Source organism: Physella acuta, unplaced genomic scaffold (assembly GCF_028476545.2).
Source record: "Physella acuta isolate Inbredline_101_S28 unplaced genomic scaffold, ASM2847654v3 ptg000001l, whole genome shotgun sequence".
Lineage (NCBI taxonomy): Eukaryota > Metazoa > Mollusca > Gastropoda > Physidae > Physella > Physella acuta.
This window is the reverse complement of record NW_026731521.1, coordinates 50,815-69,401: the sequence shown is the minus strand read 5'-3', so window position 1 is coordinate 69,401 and position 18,587 is coordinate 50,815. Positions and strand designations below refer to the sequence as shown.

General features: G+C 33.4%; 2 protein-coding genes across 2 annotated transcripts in view; one reads left to right on the top strand and one right to left on the bottom strand.

The window, feature by feature from the left end:
• The window catches only part of LOC131947469 (uncharacterized), a 34,886-nt gene extending 25,697 nt beyond the window's left edge, over positions 1–9,189 (top strand). Inside the window, exons 9-11 of the mRNA XM_059312375.1 lie at positions 2,646–2,688; positions 2,876–3,016; positions 6,220–9,189. Of these exons, the coding sequence (XP_059168358.1) occupies positions 2,646–2,688; positions 2,876–3,016; positions 6,220–7,371 (1,336 nt within the window). The 3' untranslated portion in view covers positions 7,372–9,189. The remainder of the gene's footprint in view (positions 1–2,645; positions 2,689–2,875; positions 3,017–6,219) is intronic.
• Positions 9,190–14,072: 4,883 nt separating this feature from the next.
• On the bottom strand, positions 14,073–16,664 carry LOC131939177 (uncharacterized). Its single transcript, XM_059297755.1, has 3 exons — positions 16,631–16,664; positions 15,906–16,053; positions 14,073–15,678 (listed from the first exon to the last, which is right to left on the bottom strand). The coding sequence occupies exons 2-3, from the start codon at positions 16,005–16,007 to the stop codon at positions 14,521–14,523; spliced, it is 1,260 nt and encodes a 419-aa protein (XP_059153738.1). The 5' UTR covers positions 16,008–16,053; positions 16,631–16,664; the 3' UTR covers positions 14,073–14,520.
• Between the last annotated feature and the right edge of the window lie 1,923 nt (positions 16,665–18,587).

Below are 18,587 nucleotides of genomic sequence, written 5' to 3'. Positions count from 1 at the left end.
ACATCTATGTAAATCACAAGATTTCTTTTCATGCAGCAATTAAGCATTATTGTACTAGTCTAGTAGTGTCTACGTTTACAACACGTATTAACAGCTGCATCAGTTTGCCATTCTAAAAATAACCATTACGATGCATTGCAATGTTTAAAAAAATCCTCTACGGGTAGTACCACTTGGCAAGAGGGGTTTTAAGTTTAAGGGGGAAGGCTCCGGTAAAAAAAAACTTTTTTAATACTCGTTAGAAAACAGTTATTTCTTTACAGCTTTATTAAGATACATCCGCATATGCTTTTCCACTAAAAATTTTTTTTGAAAATATCTTGGTAACTATGACAACGGCGGCCATCTTGAAAAATTAACCCCTTCGTAGGTTTTCCACCATTCACAAAATATTACATTTTAAGCCCAATAAACAATCAATTCATAATCTTCTTCCATATTTTGGGGTAATCAGCTAAAAATTTTAAGTGTATATCTTCAAACTAATTTTTTATGAATTTTTAAAATTTGTGTCCGTTCAAAACACTAGTTTTAATGCCCCAAAATTCCCCAAAGTTAAGTGTTTTGAACGGACACAAATTTTGAAAATTCATAAAAAATTAGTTTGAAGATATGCACTTAAAATTTTTAGCTGATTACCCCAAAATATGGAAGAATATTATGAATTGATTGTTTATTGGGCTTAAAGTGTAATATTTTATGAATGGTGGAAAACCTACGAAGGGGTTAATTTTTCAAGATGGCCGCCGTTGTCATAGTTACCAAGATATTTTCAAAAAATTTTTTTAGTGGAAAAGCATATGCGGATGTATCTTAATAAAGCTGTAAAGAAATAACTGTTTTCTAACGAGTATTAAAAAAGTTTTTTTTTACCGGAGCCTTCCCCCTTAAGGCAACTGTATAATGTATTTGCTTACGAATAATTGAATTAGAAAATGTTATACATAAAACTTCACACATAATTACTTTATATATACAGTTTGAATCGTGTGATTAATTTTTTTAAAATTACAATACAGAAACAAATATAACTGATGTGGTACTTCTATTTAAATTTACTTATGAGCAAACTGCGTAGTGGTGGGGAAATTTTGACATGGTCAACAACATCATCACGATGAAGTAGTAGTATTCTTACAGTTTGGGCGATAGTGATTACGATTACAAATTATATGAAACAGTTACAACCCCCTCCCCCATGGACCCCTCTGTAAAAAAAAATATTGTCATAATACCACTGCTACTTATTTAAATCTATTTCTTTAATATATATTTGTGTAATATATATATTTGTGTAATATATATGTAAGTTTAGAACAGTCATCTAAAACCTGACGCTATGTTCACTCTGAGTTGGTTATCCCCCCCACCCTCCACCCCCACCTCACCACCACAATTGTGTAGAGCGACATTAATGTCACACCTAGGTATACACTGGGTTGGATAATTGACCTAAAGTGATTATTTCCCCTATTTCACTTGTCTTAAATAATTTCCCATGAATTATTATGTAAGAATTTTTTTTACAAGAATTACAAAACAGATTGTGTTACTGTTCATTGTTTATGGTTGTAGTGTGTGTATATAGTTTCTTTTTTTTTTTTGTTTAGATTGATACAACTTTTGTTTTGTTGGCCTACATTGTGTGTTTTTTCTTATTTCTTCAGAGTGCTACTTTCAATTTATTTTACATCATAGCAAAGTAATGACATAAAGCTAGTAATTATATATATTATATATATTATATATATTATATATATATATATATATATATATATATATATATATATATATATATATATATAATACACGTATATAGAACGTGTTTAAAATTCGGCACCTTTTTTTGCTCTTTTCGCTCCCCCTACAATGAAAACCTGGATACGCCTCTGATTTAAGCACTACATTTTTCGTATCTTATTTGTTGGGACCGCGCATGGTGTGCTGGAAGATGCGTGTGGTTAAGTTTAACCATTCATATAAGTATTGACAATCATCCTCTATGTTAAGAAAGCTGCTGGATGCTACTGCTCTCCAATGCTAAGAAGTTTTCAAAGTCTGTAGAATGTACACAACAACCTCCCAAAGTTGCATGGTAATCAGATGAATGGTAGTGTAATGCTACTTTTAAGACAGTGAGACTTACTTTCTTTATAAGTATGTATAGAGAGATAAAAACATACATCAACCTAAATGACAGATTTGGTGATAATATATTTTAAAACCCTTTGTCATTCCAACATGTTAGTGTGATTATTCATCAAAATCTTTTACTCATGTGATTGTCTGCAATTCTTCTGCTTGTATCACAGTGAAATTCACTCGAGAGAAAAAAAAACTTGAAATAATATTTAAGGAAAAGAAACACAGCAAAAAAAAAATGGATTCAATGCACAAATATTTAAGTAGAAAGTCTAAAGCATTTTTCAAGAATATGTCATTATTAATACAGATTTTTACTTAGCTGGAGTCATTTCTGAGTCTGAAATGGTTTTCATTTATGTGCAAAAATGTGACATATTTGAAGCTAGATTGATAATCTTTCAACTGTCCTAAGCATGAAGTCAGTACAACTGTTATTTAAATTTTTTGCCAGACAGGCATGTTTTGATTGAATTATTTTATATTTATATTTTTTTTTCCAGGGATGTACAAAATGCTGTACTTAACAATCTTCAGAAGTCTTTGGTAAGTGTTAAAAAGATTTTTCGGCCTTTCAATATGCATTGCACACTTTCTTCAAACGATGTTTGATTTTAAACACATAACTTTGTAAACAGGATACACATTTTAAAAAATCAGGTGTAGCAGCTATTGCGTTATTTCTCAGGCATCATTTTGATAACAAAATTCTGATTTTTATATTTTTATCAAGCTCAATCAAAAATATATTACGGAGCAAATACGGAATTTGAACGTGTTTCTGTATCAACTTCTACCTTTTCACGATGAAGCAATAGATACAGTCAACTTGTTGAAAGAAAAACTTCTTTTTCTGTTGTATTGTTTGAAAAAGGTGAGGTAAAATTATGGGTTATGCACGTTAATTAATAGTAACTAAACCCAATTTTTACTAACAGCTTTAGGCTATTGAGTATGCAAAAACAACCTCAAACTTGTTTTTGTATCACAAAAGCTAAAATACAAGTTAAGTGAGAAGTTCCTATGTGGCCTATTCAAGTAGGTTTTTTCTTCAAGTTTTTTATTTTTTAAAGATACAATATTGTAAATTTTGTGTTTCCTGAAATTTCATTTAACCATTAATGACCCGTAACGCCCACTGCCGCCCGCTACCAATGATGGCCTGTAATGCCCACTGCCGCCCGTTTACAATATGCATCGAAAAATTAAATTTGTTTCATAAAAATTTAGCCTAAAAATCCTCATTTTTTTTACTAAACAGGAAGTTGGATAGTTCCAGCATCTGTTTCCTGTTTACAAATTTCAATCAGGATTTTGAAAGATACATAATATTAGTCTCTTTCCATCCCAAAACTTTTAGTTTTAGACTCAACTGTCCTATTTTCAGTTGATTTTAGATTAAAAATCAAATAAAAACATGCTCTAAAAAGCGAGAGCAATTCCTCGAATTGATTTTATTTAATTTTAATTCATTAAAAAATATTTATTCAGCTTTAGCCCTTCCAGAAGAAACCATGAGATTTCCGCATACACTTCTTTTCTGGCTGATTTTTAAAAGCATAAACAGTAAACAGATCAATGAAGTTTTCAGATTTGTTTTTGTGTTGTTGAACACTGACTTCGTTAAAGAACAAATTTGAATAATATATATTTATTTATACACATATATATTATTATATATACAGATATTTTCATCAGTGTTATTAACAATTTCATAGTAACAGAAACTTCTTTTATTTTAGATATTTGCTATATTAAGGTTTTAATTTATACAATAGTAGATTGATGGGGGATTTTCGTTTTTAAGTAAAATATTTGCTGTCTACAGTGTTTTGGTTGCCCGAATTACTTCACACAAACTCTGCAAGCAAACCACTTTTAAGATTAGATACATGACTTAGGCTGTAATGTCAGTGTGTTTATTATAGAGTATCGATGATGTCACTTTTTTTAGGGGGGTGGGGTGGCTTTAACGTTCTTAAGGGGAGGGGGTGAGGGGTGGGGCTTAGCCCCATCCCGAAGAATTGCATGAAAGAAACTGCACGCACAACACGTTTAAGATTTGATACATTAATTAGGCAGTAATGTCAGTGTTTAATTATAGTTATATAGTATCGATGACGTCATTTCTTTTGAGGGGTGCTTAGACGTTCTTAAGGGAGGGGTGCCTTACCTGAAGAATTGCATTAAAGAAACTCTTTTCGCAAACCACTCTAAACATACATACACAGATAGATAGACAGACAGCGAAACCATCTATAACGAGATAAATGGCCAGTTGAGGAAGGATACAACCGGCGCTAAGTTTGATAGTGTTTTTATTTTTTTCTCTAAATCAAAACCAAATCAACCACCCACCCCACACACAAACCCTTAAGCACGTCTACCGTCGAAATATACTTTTTATAGAAAACATATTTTCACCTGTGTCCGCCCCCTTACAAAAAATTTAGTCCACCCTCACCCCCGAAAATTTCAAGAACCCCCCCCCCCCCCCCAGTAGGGATAACTCTAAAAGAAACAGTGGTCGCATTTGTAGCTCAAACAAACTAAAGGTAGAGCCTACTTCTATAATATAGGCCTGTTTTCTACTTCCGACCGATACATTTTACTCACGCAGACAGTGTTTGTTTCAGGCTTTTTTTCCGGGGGTGGGGCATTTGAATTTTTGCAGGGGCGAATACATTTCGATGGTTCATATTTTCTATATAAGTTATATTTCACCTTTTTTTTGGGGGGGGGGGGATCAAATGTTCTACCGTGGGGGAGGAGGGGAACAAAAGAGGCTTTGCCCCTACCAGAAGAGAAACTTTTCACGCTAAACACTAATAACAATAAACACATAATTTAGGCTGTAATTTCAGTTTTTTTATTATGGAGTATCGATGACGTCATTACTTTGAAAGGGCAACCCCCCCCCCCCCCCTCTTAATTCATGTTTAAGATTAGGTGCAAGGTTTAGGGATATGACTTCGACTATGTTTAGTATCAATATGCAGTAACTACACGTAGATCAAGCTTAATACCGGTTTAAATGCAGATTCTGGTCAGAAATCCGTTTTCAATGACATTTTTTGTTTCCTGTTAAATTTGAAGTTGAGGAGGTAATTTTCTATTTGATTTCGATTTAGAGAAAAAGACCTATCAACCTAGCGCCTGTTGTATCTCTCCCTCAACGGGCCATTTATCTCACCTATAATATCAGTTTCGCTGTCGGGAACGCTTTTAGTATAGAGAAAACACAGAGTAAAAACATACATAGTAATACAAAAAACAACATTTTAGGTGGTGACTTTTAGCACCCGTTGTATCCTTCCTCGACTGGACTTTTATCTCGTTATTATAGACTAACACAAAACAGGTTGTTTTGTATTTGGGACCAAGATGAGTCAACTATTTTCTTTATATGCACAATCCTTGAAATATTAATTTTTGTTTAAAGATTGTAATGTATAAAATAACATAGTATGAATCAAATGTCTTGAAAAATAACTATTGTCACATTTTATTTTTCTTTAAATTCTGACTGGACATAAAGTTTTAGAGTTTAAAAATTTCAGTTTTGTGATCAAATTTTGGGATATGATTCATATTAAAAATGATGAGTGCGACCCCTCCCCCCCTAAAAGATGTCAGCTTTTTTTGTGGTTTAATAAAATTAAATTCGGCAAACTTATGTTCAATGGTTATGCGCGTTGAAATGTATATGAATAATGGTAGGGAATTTCTTTGAAAAGCAGGAGATTTTCTGGTCCTAAAATTGTTGAAACTCTGTTTTTAATAGTGTGGGGGTCGCGGGACAATTAGCTTTTATAAAATTGGGTTACCGCTAGAAAAAGTTTTGCAACCTGTGATTTAGGTTTTTGAAAAAAAAATTAAATAACATTTAAAATTTAACTATTTGAGATGTTTGATTACTTTGAACACATATATTATCAAGACATTACAGTCTTGAGACCATTTAAAAAAAAATCAGTTTAATTTAGTGTACCTACTTTAATTATTTAACAATGATTAAATATTTACCATTTTAGATTTAATGTTTTGAATTGATAAATTATTTATTTTCAATTTTAGTCTGTCCATCAAAGAAAACAAGGCGAAAATGGATTGTCTGATGAGCTTAAGAAATTGTTTAAAGATCTTCTATTTCAGCCCAATTTTGATAAATTGCCCATTGTGAAATATGCATCAGTTAAATTTGATGAGTCTCTGATGGAATTCATTGGTGATACCATTTCTTTTAAAAACACAGTTCATGTTATGTGTGAGTTTTTAGGTTTAGCTCCAGAATTGCGTGATAATTTTAAGAAAATTGAAGAAGAATTTCAGTACCACATTCCCTATGAAGGTTGGATTAAAAAACTTTTTTATGACAACTATTGTGACTTAAGCATTAATGCAGAGGAAGATCTAGCATCAAGTTTAATGAAATTAGGATACACTGAAGAGAAATCAAACATAATAGCTAGCTTAGTACCCGAAGATCTGCGCCAAGTACACTCTCCATACTTTTGGGCTTTAAGGTATTTGGACTACTCATTTTACAATGAAGGCCTGCTGTTGGAAATACCAAAGTTCCATTTCCAGTCTGATATGGTAAATGAATGGTTTAAACAATATTGTAGCTACGATGATGATGGCAACAGCTGCAAAGAGGTAAAAATGATAAACTTGTCAAGTAAGAAGGTCGAGGAAGAAAAAGTCCTACCTTTACTTGTTGAATCTGAGGACTGTGTATTTCTTTATCACGGAACAACTTACCAGAGTTGTCTTAACTTGATTAGAAATGGAATTAAGCTAGGCAGAGGTAGCGCTAATCAAGATTTCTCAAGCAGAAAAGGATTTTACTTGTCTGAAGATCTGGAGGAAGCCAAGAGATGGGGAAGTGCTGGGCGTGGGGACACTTATGCTGTTTTAGTTTATAAAGTGAGTCGAGACTTTATGGATGCTGAACAGCAACATGGACTGAATTTAACAGACTATGATCAGTGGAATAGTGTTGTTAAATATTGTAGGAGTGGCTATAAAGTTAAATTAGATTCTTCTATAAGCCTAGAAAATGTGTCTTTCATTCGTGGACCAACAGCTGCTGGCAAAGCATTCACAAACAGTCATCTTGGCGGTAACTTTCAAATGGGAGACTCTACTCAGATATGCATCAGAGATCAAAAGTTTGCAACAAAATTTGGAGACTTTCACAATGTATTTTTTGCTCTTTTCTTCTAAGTAAGCAAATGTTGTTTTTCCATACATAGGTTTCTTTTACGTATGTACAAACCTATACCATACTGCTGTACCAAAAATTTCTCTTTAAAAAAATTAGATCTTACACTTTTGACCTGTAACCTTATTTAAATAAATTTGCAGATTCAGAAGAAACAAAGACAATACAATAATTTATTAATTCTAGGTTGACATATTATCAAACAAATTGTTAGATACTAGTGTTAGGTGTATTGTGTAATTATAACATGTTAAGAGTATAACTGGTTATTTTTTTAAAAAATACACTGTCAAATTTATTTCTTTTTTGGTCGTAGCAGTAGGCTGTTCAATGTTTCATGGATAAAATGCATCTTGTTCAGGAAACCAAAGAGATTGTTCGTAAAACAAATCACTTTATTTGAAGAATAGGAGATGGATGCTTGGAAGCATGATAAATTGAAAATATATTTTAAATAGAATTCTTACATCACTTTAATGGTTTTACTTTTTTTTTATTGTAGAATTTAAAATAATTTCTCCTAATATGTAATAATAATAATTAATCGATGCACATTGTGTTTAACTAGACCAATTATTTTAGAAATAGTCATTTTCAAATATTTGGAATTTGGGGGATCATAATCTCAACTTAAGTATGAGGTCATTTAGGTAAATAGGGCTTTATTTAAGGCTGTCCCGTGAAGGTGGGTCTAATTGAATGGACAATACTACATCATAATTTATTACTGATTAACCACTGGACCAATTGCTTTGAGATTCTAGATACGATACCTACACATATAATGCTTGCTTTCTACACAAAAATAATGTTAAATTTTACACGTGTGCATGAGGGTGAGCCAATTTAGGTTCACTATACCTCTTCCTCCTAACATGGTTCAAATTGACCAATATACAATTTATATAGCAAAAAAATTTTCAGAAAGTGACGGCGAAAATGTTACAAATCTATACAAGTCTCAAACAACTCCCTTTGGGCTAAACATTTTGTGCTCCTTAAATTTATCCCTCCTTGGCTTGCTAAAGACAACAATTTTAAACTTTCTTTTACAAAGCACAATCTTTTTTTCAACATTGTTGTCATGTTTTAATGAACCATATTCTGAAAATCAATGATATAGAGAATAACTAATGTATCAATCTGTGATAACTTTTTACTGTACTTTGAACTATTTTTTTGCTACTAATCTGTGTCTTGTATGCATATTGATGCAAGAATGATGGACCCCAAAAAGGAAAGGCTGCATAATGAAATCATTAAATTATGACTCTTGCAATATGCCCCAAATGGTCAAAGAAAGAGGTAGCTAATGATCACAATTTACAATATTTTAGAAATCACATTTAAATTAAATTTGTAACTAATGTTAAAAATATGTTAAAACTGTTGTTATTGGGCAAAAAAAACCTTGTAAAATCACTCACTGAGTGTTGGGCCCAACAGGTTAGATCTATTTGTCAAATATATAGTTTATTTCTCTTTACTGTGCATTCTGTGCTAACTGATAAAAATTGTGATTAAGTTTTCTTGCAAATGAAAAATTAATTGGTTGTAAAATACAAGTTTTTATGTAATTAGTAATAAAACAGATAGTATTAGTTACCTCACAAGTTAAAGACAAGTACTATGGACGTTTCGACCCAAGGTCTTCGTCAGCACACAACAGTGTGATTACAGATTAGACAAATAAAGACAAACAGTAACACATTTTTTGACTTAGCTCGACAGTGAAAACACGTCTTGTCTGCTAGCCACGATATCCAAAAGAAAAGACGCGTGAGAAGGACGCTTGGACACCGTATAGGGGTGGGGTTGGGGGCGTGGTGTATGCGGGAGGGGGGGGGGGGTTGTTAGGTGAAAGATATCTGTTCATATCTTTCACCTAACAACCCCCCCCCCCCCCTCCCGCATACACCACGCCCCCACCCCTATACGGTGTCCAAGCGTCCTTCTCACGCGTCTTTTCTTTTGGATATCGTGGCTAGCAGACAAGACGTGTTTTCACTGTCGAGCTAAGTCAAAAAATGTGTTACTGTTTGTCTTTATTTGTCTAATCTGTAATCACACTGTTGTGTGCTGACGAAGACCTTGGGTCGAAACGTCCATGGTACTTGTAACTGTCTTTAACTTGTGAGGTAACTAATACTATCTGTTTTATTACTAATTACATTAACCTCACTGCAGCTACCATTTGTTTTTTTAAGTTTTTATGTATTTTAATGTACTTATGTCTAAAATGTCTATATATATATATATAAACTATAATTTTAGTTACCCATGTATCATTAAAATAATAGTTATGGTATAAAAATATACAAATGCCACAATAGATTTTTATAATACTTATATAAACCCATCATGTCATCTTGTATTCGAATACAGTGAAGCAGGGTTGTATTTAGGGATAAGGTTAAAATGTTTTGTATAATTTTTTTCCCGTTCGTGTCCAAGACACTGGCAGATGAAGTAAAATTTACCTGTTTCACTGGCATCGGCATACGAATGATAGTATGGTCAGTACTATTGTCCTAGTTTGAGTTAGGTATCCATCAGAGCTGGGTGGACTCTTAGTCATTCTACTGACTTAAACCCTGCTTCGTACTCGAGGTTAGCAGTCTAGCTCTCGACCGCTAGGCCACACCGTCCCATAAAATGTTTATATGGTCACTGGCAACTGGGTTGCAAACACCTGTGCACATTTTGAAAGGAGTAATTTGTAAACTGGCTTCTAGAAATATGCTACTTGTTGTTGATTGTGGAGGTATTGTGATTCATACTCTGGTTACACAGTTTAAATATGACATTCTACTAAAGGCATTTTGGTAACAAAATTATCAAACTATTGAGATAGGAAAATTTACAGCTCAGAGAGTAGCATAGTTCTTACATAAAATTAAAATAACTTTTTTGTTTTTCAATTTCTGGCAGGTGCTTTTTATTTTCTTTGCCAAAATATAAAATACAATATTTTCAACATGTGACTGTATGTAACTCCGCTCATTGTGATGCTATTAAAACAGAATAATAAAACTGAAGCAGTTGTTTGTTGTCAATACAAAATAGCAACAAAATACTAATAATTAATAATGAAAATAAATTTATTACTTCTGAATATTGTTTATTTAACTACATGTCATTATATTGCACAAGCCAACACCTGGTAAGAATTTGGAACAGTTTTACTTAAATTTTAAGTTAAATATTTTTTAGGTTACAACACAGAAATTTAGAATGGTTGTGTAGGCTCCCGGAAAAATGCGGGGAAAAAATTAGCAACTAGAAAAGTATGCAAAGAGAAAAATGTGCAAACATAGGGGTAAGTCTGGTAAGTTTAAGTCTGTAGGATATAGGTGGTAAGTTTAAGATTAGGGTTAGAGCTACCATTAATATTAATGGGCATTGAATCTGGAGGCAGTCCATTAGTAACATCTCAGTTTAGGATTGGATGTTATCAATTTTGTGACAAGGAGTGGCTCACAGAAAAGGACGCGTAATAAGAACGGTTGAGGAGATAGAAGTTACCCCCCTCCCCCACACCTTTCGCTACTGTCACTACTGTCAGATTTAGTACTCATGTGATAAAACCACACTTACCCTGTGGGTCTAGGACTTCACCACCAGTTAATTATCCCCTCCCCCCCCCCGTCATTACCCCTTCCATTAACCAATCTCTCAAATACTTATAGCAATAATACATAATGGATTTGGTAAAGTAAAATACCAGGCATCTTATATAAAAGTGCGGACAGAGTATGTGAATAAATTGTTCTTATGTTTACTAGCAGTCTATTAACTACAAAACAGGGCAACCAAAAAAGTATGGATTAAGTTTATTCCCTCCATGTAGCTTTCAGATTAAAAAATATGTATAGACCTAAACATTTTTCTTTTATATATTTGAAGCCAAACTTTTATATAGTAGCAATTTACAATTTGTATGTATTAGCCATTCCCACTCATTGTAATCACAAATACTGCTACTAACAATTTTAACGCTAATGTTTCAGTTAAAATATATAGTGAAGATAAGGTTTAGAATTGTTATCGGCGATGCAAGGTACCATATAGCATATCTTTATTTACTTTTAGATAAAGCTAAATTAAATGTAGGTAAAATAAGGATGTGCAACTAAATACCAACTTCAATTTGAATGTGTATTGATATTTTACTAAAAAGTGATTGAAACGTCATGACACATTTACTCAAGAAGTTCTTGTACAAAATACCATAGTGTACATTACATTACCATATTTAACAGTTTTAAATTATATCAATAGAATTAGCTAGTACAGCACAGATCATCCAATAAAATCAGTGCAGTGGCTAGTTTTAATGTATATAGAAGTGAAAAGGAATGGTCAGTTTTAAAAACATGTATCAACTATTTGTGGATTTTCTTTTTTTATCTAAAAAATGATCAAACTAAAAATATGGCCAAATGAGGAAACACAGGGATGTGACTTTTCCGAATTTTAGCGGAAATCCGATTTTTCCGTTTCAGCTGCAATTTTCCTCCGCTGATTTAATTTTTGCCGAATTTTTCCGCCGATCTTCGATTTTTGCCGAAGTTTTAAAAAATTAGGAAAAAAACAACGAAAATGACATCTACGGAAACGGCCGACTTGCGCATTCCATATATTAGTATTTAAATCGAGAATTACAGTACTTAGGTCAAATATGCACATTTCTTTTTAATTAGACGATTGCGCTAGGTCTGACGGTGCTAGATTAACATGAAATATTGATCTAGGTCAAGATTCAGAATTTCAGTATTTTTCAGAACGCAAATATTTGGTCCAAATTTTCCGCTGATATCAGTTGAATATTTATCAAAAAACGCGGGAAAAGTAATCTAAAATAATGCCTTTCTTCAAATGAAACTCGAATCTCACAATTCTGGTATTCTAGCTATCGATATAGCCTAATTTACCTTTCTGTATTTTAACCCACCCAAATCTACAGTCTCTCTCTGATTTTATTTTATTTAGCTATCTAAAATTTTAAATTAATATTAAAATCCTTGCAAAAGGTGACTATGAAGACTAGACTAAGCCCCCCCCCCCCCCCCCCCTGTAGCAACCGTGGCTCTTGTGACCTCACCTTGACCCCCAAGTACGTGTTTGGTACTGCTTGTGGGGAAAAAAAAATAAAATGACGTCACAGTAATTTCAAATAGATCTAGCTGTTCCTGCAATACCTATGCTATAGGCCTACAGATTAAAAAAAAAAAACTGAACTCAACGTGACTCAGAAGAAAAAAATACGATATGGACTGTTTTTAATAAGGGGTCTTCCATAAATAACGTCACACTCGGGGGGGGGGGTCCGTAATTTTGTAACGTGTAGGCTAATGAGGGGGAGGGGGTCAGATAGTGTGACGTCATTTTTTTATTTTAAAAACGTTATGTTAGAAACTGAATTTTAGCCGCTATTACGCGTTTTAGAAAACCTTTTAAAATTGTAATATAAATTAATTAAAATACCCTATGTTGGTTGAGCTCAGTCAATATTTTAGAAGAAAAAATTCGATGTTTAAAAAAAAATTCAAATTCAATTTTGAGGAGGGGGGGAGTGGTTGTTGGCTAGGTGTGACGTCATTTTAGGGGGGGGGGTCTGTCTTTTGTGATGGAGAGGAGAGGGGAGGTAAAAATCGTAAAAAAAAAACGTGACGTCATTTATGGATGACCTCAAACAATTTACAGCCATTCTAAAAACAAAAATAACCATGTGGTTTGGCTATCGAAATGGTTAACTTTGGTTCACATATCAGACCCTTTCTAATTTCAGCTAATCTGGTCAATTTCATTTTCCTACACCTGAACCCAAAACTTTCAAATTACAATTAATCTGAATCTAGGCATTTTACAGTTGAAGACTAACATTTTTACCATGCCAATCTTTAAAAGAATATAAGGCATAATTTAAAATTGAAAACAAAAGTGTAACTAGACTAGATTAGTACACTTTAAATTAACTAAATGTTGAACTTATTTGCCACTTTTGTTACATTGCAAATGTAATTTTTTTTAAAAAAAGTTGTTTATAAGTTAAACATTAAATTGCAATTAGCCAAGACTTTCAATGTCAATATAGAGTAACATAAACTTCTTTTATTTATAATATTAGCTATATTAAACGATTAATTAGAACAGTAATGGCGTGAGACTACTTTAACTGCGATAAAAAAAATAGATAAAACAAATTGAGTTCTTGGCCAAAGAAAATTTCCTAATTTTTTTTCCTGGTCTGGTCACATCCCTGGAAACAGTATTGCTGCAGTACAATAATAGACCTCTGCTTGGGGATAGAGTGGTCTAGTGGTAGAGAGATAAACTACAAACCTGTAAGTGTCGAGTTCAAATCCGAGTCAAAGTCAGTAGACCATCCATAGGTACCTAATTTACATTAGGGAAATTAAAGACAACTGGGCACACTATCCATTCATATACCGAGGTCACAGAAACAGGTGAACTCTACTTCACTTGTCATATAGACCGTCAGGTTTGGAAGGGGACTTTACTTACTTATTACGCTGGTATCAATATCATTAAGTGATTAAAACTATAATCCATGCAGGAATACAAAATGATTACAGAACAATACAATTATTTACATTCTTTAATAATGGAATTTTACATTCTAAATCAATTTTTTTTAAAAATGAGTACAACTTTTCTTTGTGAGGTTGACTTTCTACAGCTGTAATTATAATCATGTTGTTTGGAAAGAGGGGAGATAACCGTGGTGCAATTCATGGTATGATGAATTATGTCAGCAAACATGCAGACTATCTAGATTTTTTATTATTCAAATTTTTTCAAAGACTTAGTTTTTATAGTGAGGTAGGTTTTACAATACAGAAAAAGTGTGACGTGGACCTTACAATGTAATACAAAAGTTAATAATGTGGGGAAATTTTACACTGTAATTAGTTCAGTACTGAAAATAAATTATAATACTTAAAGTATAAAAAATGTGAATTTACAATGTACCAGGTAATACAAAACGCAAACAAAGTGGGGAACATCTTATACAGTAAAACAGAAAGTAAAAAAAATATGAGATAGATTTTACTATGTAACACAGATAGTGTGAAAACTGAGATAAATTTTACTTTTACAATTTAATGGAAGCTGTTAAATCATATTCAGTAGAAAAGCACACAAAATACATTTTCAATGTCTCCAAATTTTTCGGCAAATGTTTGATCTCTGATGCATATCTGGATAGAGTCTCCCATATTAAAGTCTCGTCCAAGATGACTATCTAAGAAAGCTTGACCAGTAGCTGTAGGACCTCGAATGAAAGAAACATTTTCCAAGGGTACTGAAGGATATAATTCAATCTCACAGCCACTCCTAAAATACTTTACGACACTATTCCATTGATCATACTCAGTTAAATCTAGTCCATGTTGTTTTTCAGCATCCACAAAGTCTCGTCTCACTTTATAAACTAAAACAGCATAACTGTCCCCACGCCCAGCACTTCCCCATCTCTTGGCATCCTCCAGGTCTTCAGACAAGTAAAACCCTTTCCAGCTGGAGAAATCTTGTTTAGCACTACCAGAGCCCAATATAATTCCATTTCTGATCAAGTCTATACAACTCTCATAGGTAGTTCCATGATAAAGGTGAACATAGTCATCTGAATCAAGAAGTAATGGAAGAACTTTTTCTTTTTCAGAGTCCACTGTTGTCAAATTGATCATTTTTACCATCTTACAGCTGTTGTCGTCATCATCATGGTCACAATACTGATCAAACCATTCGTTTATTTTATCAGATTGGAATAGGAACTTTGGTACACACAACAGAAGACTGTCATAGTAAAATGAGTAGTGCAAGTACCGCAATGCCCAGAACAAAGGTGAGTGCAGGTGGCACAAGTCTTCATGCACCAAGCCGCCGATGTATTTTGATCTTTCTTCAGTGTAACCTATTTTACTCAAACTGAGTGCTAGATCTTGATGCTCATTAAATGTCTTTAAAAATTTTAAATGTTTGTTCTCAAGAAATTTTCCAATCCAAACTTTGTAGGAGAAGTGATATTTAAATAAATCATCCAATGCCTTGAAACGATCACGCACCTTCGGAACTATTCCAAGGAAGTTGCACATAACATGTACGTAGTTCTCAAAAGAAATGTAACTCTCACTGAATTTTACAATAGACTTGTGTAGGTCAACAGACGGAGAATCAGTTTGTGGCACCAGATCCAGTTTGGGTTGAAGTAGAAGATCCCTGAACAAAACTTCAAGATCCTTATACATACTGCATGGTTCTTGTTCTGTTTCATACACAGGCTAGAAGCAAAGGGGTAAAACATAAGTTAAACAATACCACAGGTAAAAAGAGTTACAACTTTTATGAAAATCAATACAAATTGTATGTGTTTGTCTTGTATGATTCCTCCAACATTTTACAGATTAAGTACAAAGAAGTGACAATAATACAAATTAAATAAAGTTACTCTTGTTAAGCTAATGTTACGCGCAGTTAATAAAAACAGGTAACTTAGATTCAGACCCACCTTGTTCAAACAATACAAAAGGAAAATCAGTCTTTCTTTTAACAAGAGAATTGTTTGACGTGCATCTGCTGTCATAATGTGGAAACTGGTACAGAACAACATTCCAGCTGCTAATTAGCTTCTCCACTGATCCTCGTTTAAATGTTATCTTGAGTCAGAAAATATTTAAACATACATATACGAGACAAAACTTGCCACATTTTTTTTTTTTTTGACAAGAAGGAAACTAGGGCCAGATTCCAATTGTAAACCTAAAAAAGTAAGTAAAGTTCCCTTTTCAAACCTGACTGTCGCTTTATGGGGCAAGTGAAGTAGAGTTCATTTCTGTGACCTCGGAATATGAAGAGATAGGTGTGGTCAGCACTATGCCCAGCCGCCTTTACTTTCCCTAACGTGAGTTAGGTAGAGTTGGGTCTACTGACTTGAACCCGGATTTGAACTCGAGACTTACGGTTAGCAGTCCAGCCCTCTACCGCTAGACCACTCTGTCCCCTATTGTGAACCTATCTCTCTACATATATTCTAGTTTTAATGCTATCCAAGAAGTAAAAAAACTGTTTAAGACATTAACAGACATTATATGTTATAATTTTAGTTCTGAAAATATTTTATTTAATTTAAGATTGCAGTAGAAAATAAATTCAAGCTTTATAATATTCTACACTAAACATATTGATGTTTAGTATTGACTATGAAGAGAAGAAAAATATTATTAAAGCACTAACCAAATGTTTGCCCAATTGATCAGATGGATGAGGTTTTGTCTTTCTTGACTGCCAACTATGAAGATTAAAAAAAAACAAAGTTAAATACAAAACTCAAATTACAGCAATCACAAAAAACATGTGTGCAATTGAGGTGTCAGTAAAGTGGCGTCAAGCTACACCTTTATTTATATAATTCCCTTAATAGCTTGCACAAGAATATCTGTTGTTTTATTAATATGGGTGGGACTATGCAGCAAACAGGGTTCCACCTGTCCTCATCTACCTCTGCATACCACTGCCTGTGCACTAGGGGCCTTTCATAGATTTTAAAATATTTTCTACAGCCGATAAGAAAGATGGTTTCCCATTTTCTTTTTAAAATTATTTATATAAAACAAATATTAAAATTCCAATGTAAAATTTGTAATTTTTCAAAGCGGGAAAAGGGTCCCTATGTTTAGTAGGCCGTTGTGTCTCATTTATGCTAGCTTTAAGGTAGCTACTCTGCTGGTCTAAAGATCAAGTATGCAACTTTATTAAGCTGGTGTCACACTATATTAAGCTAGTGTCACACTTTATTAAGCTAGTGCCACACTTTAATAGTGTCAAACTAAGTTTTCTTTAATGTAAACCAATAGGTTTTAACATCTCTGTTTGTTCATGTTATTAAGAAATTATTAATTGTTATTAGGTGAGTAACTTATACATCTTAGTTTATTGTTTAAACAGTTTATAGTTTTACCAGACAATGGGCAGCACAAAAGATAAAAATGTCAGCGCTACCCCCAAAAATGTCATTATCAACTCTCTACCAGTCATCCAGATAAAAAATGCAATACCTAAAAAATTTCCGATCTGCAGAAAATGTTCCTGATCTCTTCTCTTTTCTGTAAAATTCAGCTCCACTAGATTTATCAGATCTCTTTCTTTTCTTCTATAACACAAGAAAACAAGTTAATTAAAAAAGTCTAGTGACATTTGTGCGCAATTTCCTTATGTTATCTAAAAATAGCTCTGACGTATAATGTTGGGGTGCGTTCAAGCTAGAAGAACGATCGGTTTGTAGGTGTTTATGTAATTTTAAAATTTGTGACCGAACGAGAGGATATTTTTGAAAACTTTCTTCGGCAATATTGTTCTAAATTATGACAGGAATCGATTGGTACATGTTTCAAGTCGCTAAGTGGTCTGGTTGCCGAGATATGGGCCAAAAACTGATTTTTTTCAAGGTTTTTTGGCTTTTCCGGGAAATACATGAAAGAAACCCGGAATTTTTATGGCCTATGCTCATTCTCGTAACTTGCTTAACATAATTGCTTTTGGAACTAGTCATCAATATTGCTTCGTTGAGGAGGAGATACGACTTAAAGCCCGGACACACATTCATCCATACATTCATTCATTCATTCATCCATCCATTCCCAGAAATGACGAGTTAATAAACGCAATTCTCCAGAATGGAAATTGCGCTAAAAATGAACACTCAATGCATGATCAAGACATGATACACATTTTCTTCTAGGCATTTCTCCAGGAAGGGCAATGCTTTACCTTTCACCCCCCCCCCCCCCCCCCAGCTTATTCAAATGTTAATTTATGCAAAAAGTCAACCCGCAGGTGAATTATCTAAATGATGCCACCCTCCCCCATGGAGAAAAAGAAACACTGACTTGATAGGTCTCCCAATTAGCAGGCTAGGCTATTATGATATGTATGGAATTTTAACATTTATCATTGCACTTTCAAAACAGAGCAATAGCAAATATCACAAATGTTGGATTAGGAATTAGCTAGTTAAGCTAGGCCTACAAATTAAGATTATGTAACTCAAATTATGACATAAGGTCCCTATCCCTTTGGGTTGCTCTATTATTACTATTAACTCTATACATACTACATACTCTATAGGCTAATAATCTATTTAGTATTTTTTTTTACTATTTAGGGGGGGGCCTAACTTAGGGTAACTAAATTA

What these genes read in the sequence shown, in the direction of transcription:
- LOC131939177 (XM_059297755.1), bottom strand. Translation starts at nt 16,007, where the DNA reads ATGTTGTTCTGTACCAGTTTCCACATTATGACAGCAGATGCACGTCAA. An exon ending in TTTTGTATTGTTTGAACAAG is followed by an intron (nt 15,679 to 15,905) that starts GTGGGTCTGAAT and finishes CTTTGCTTCTAG; the next exon opens with CCTGTGTATGAAACAGAACA.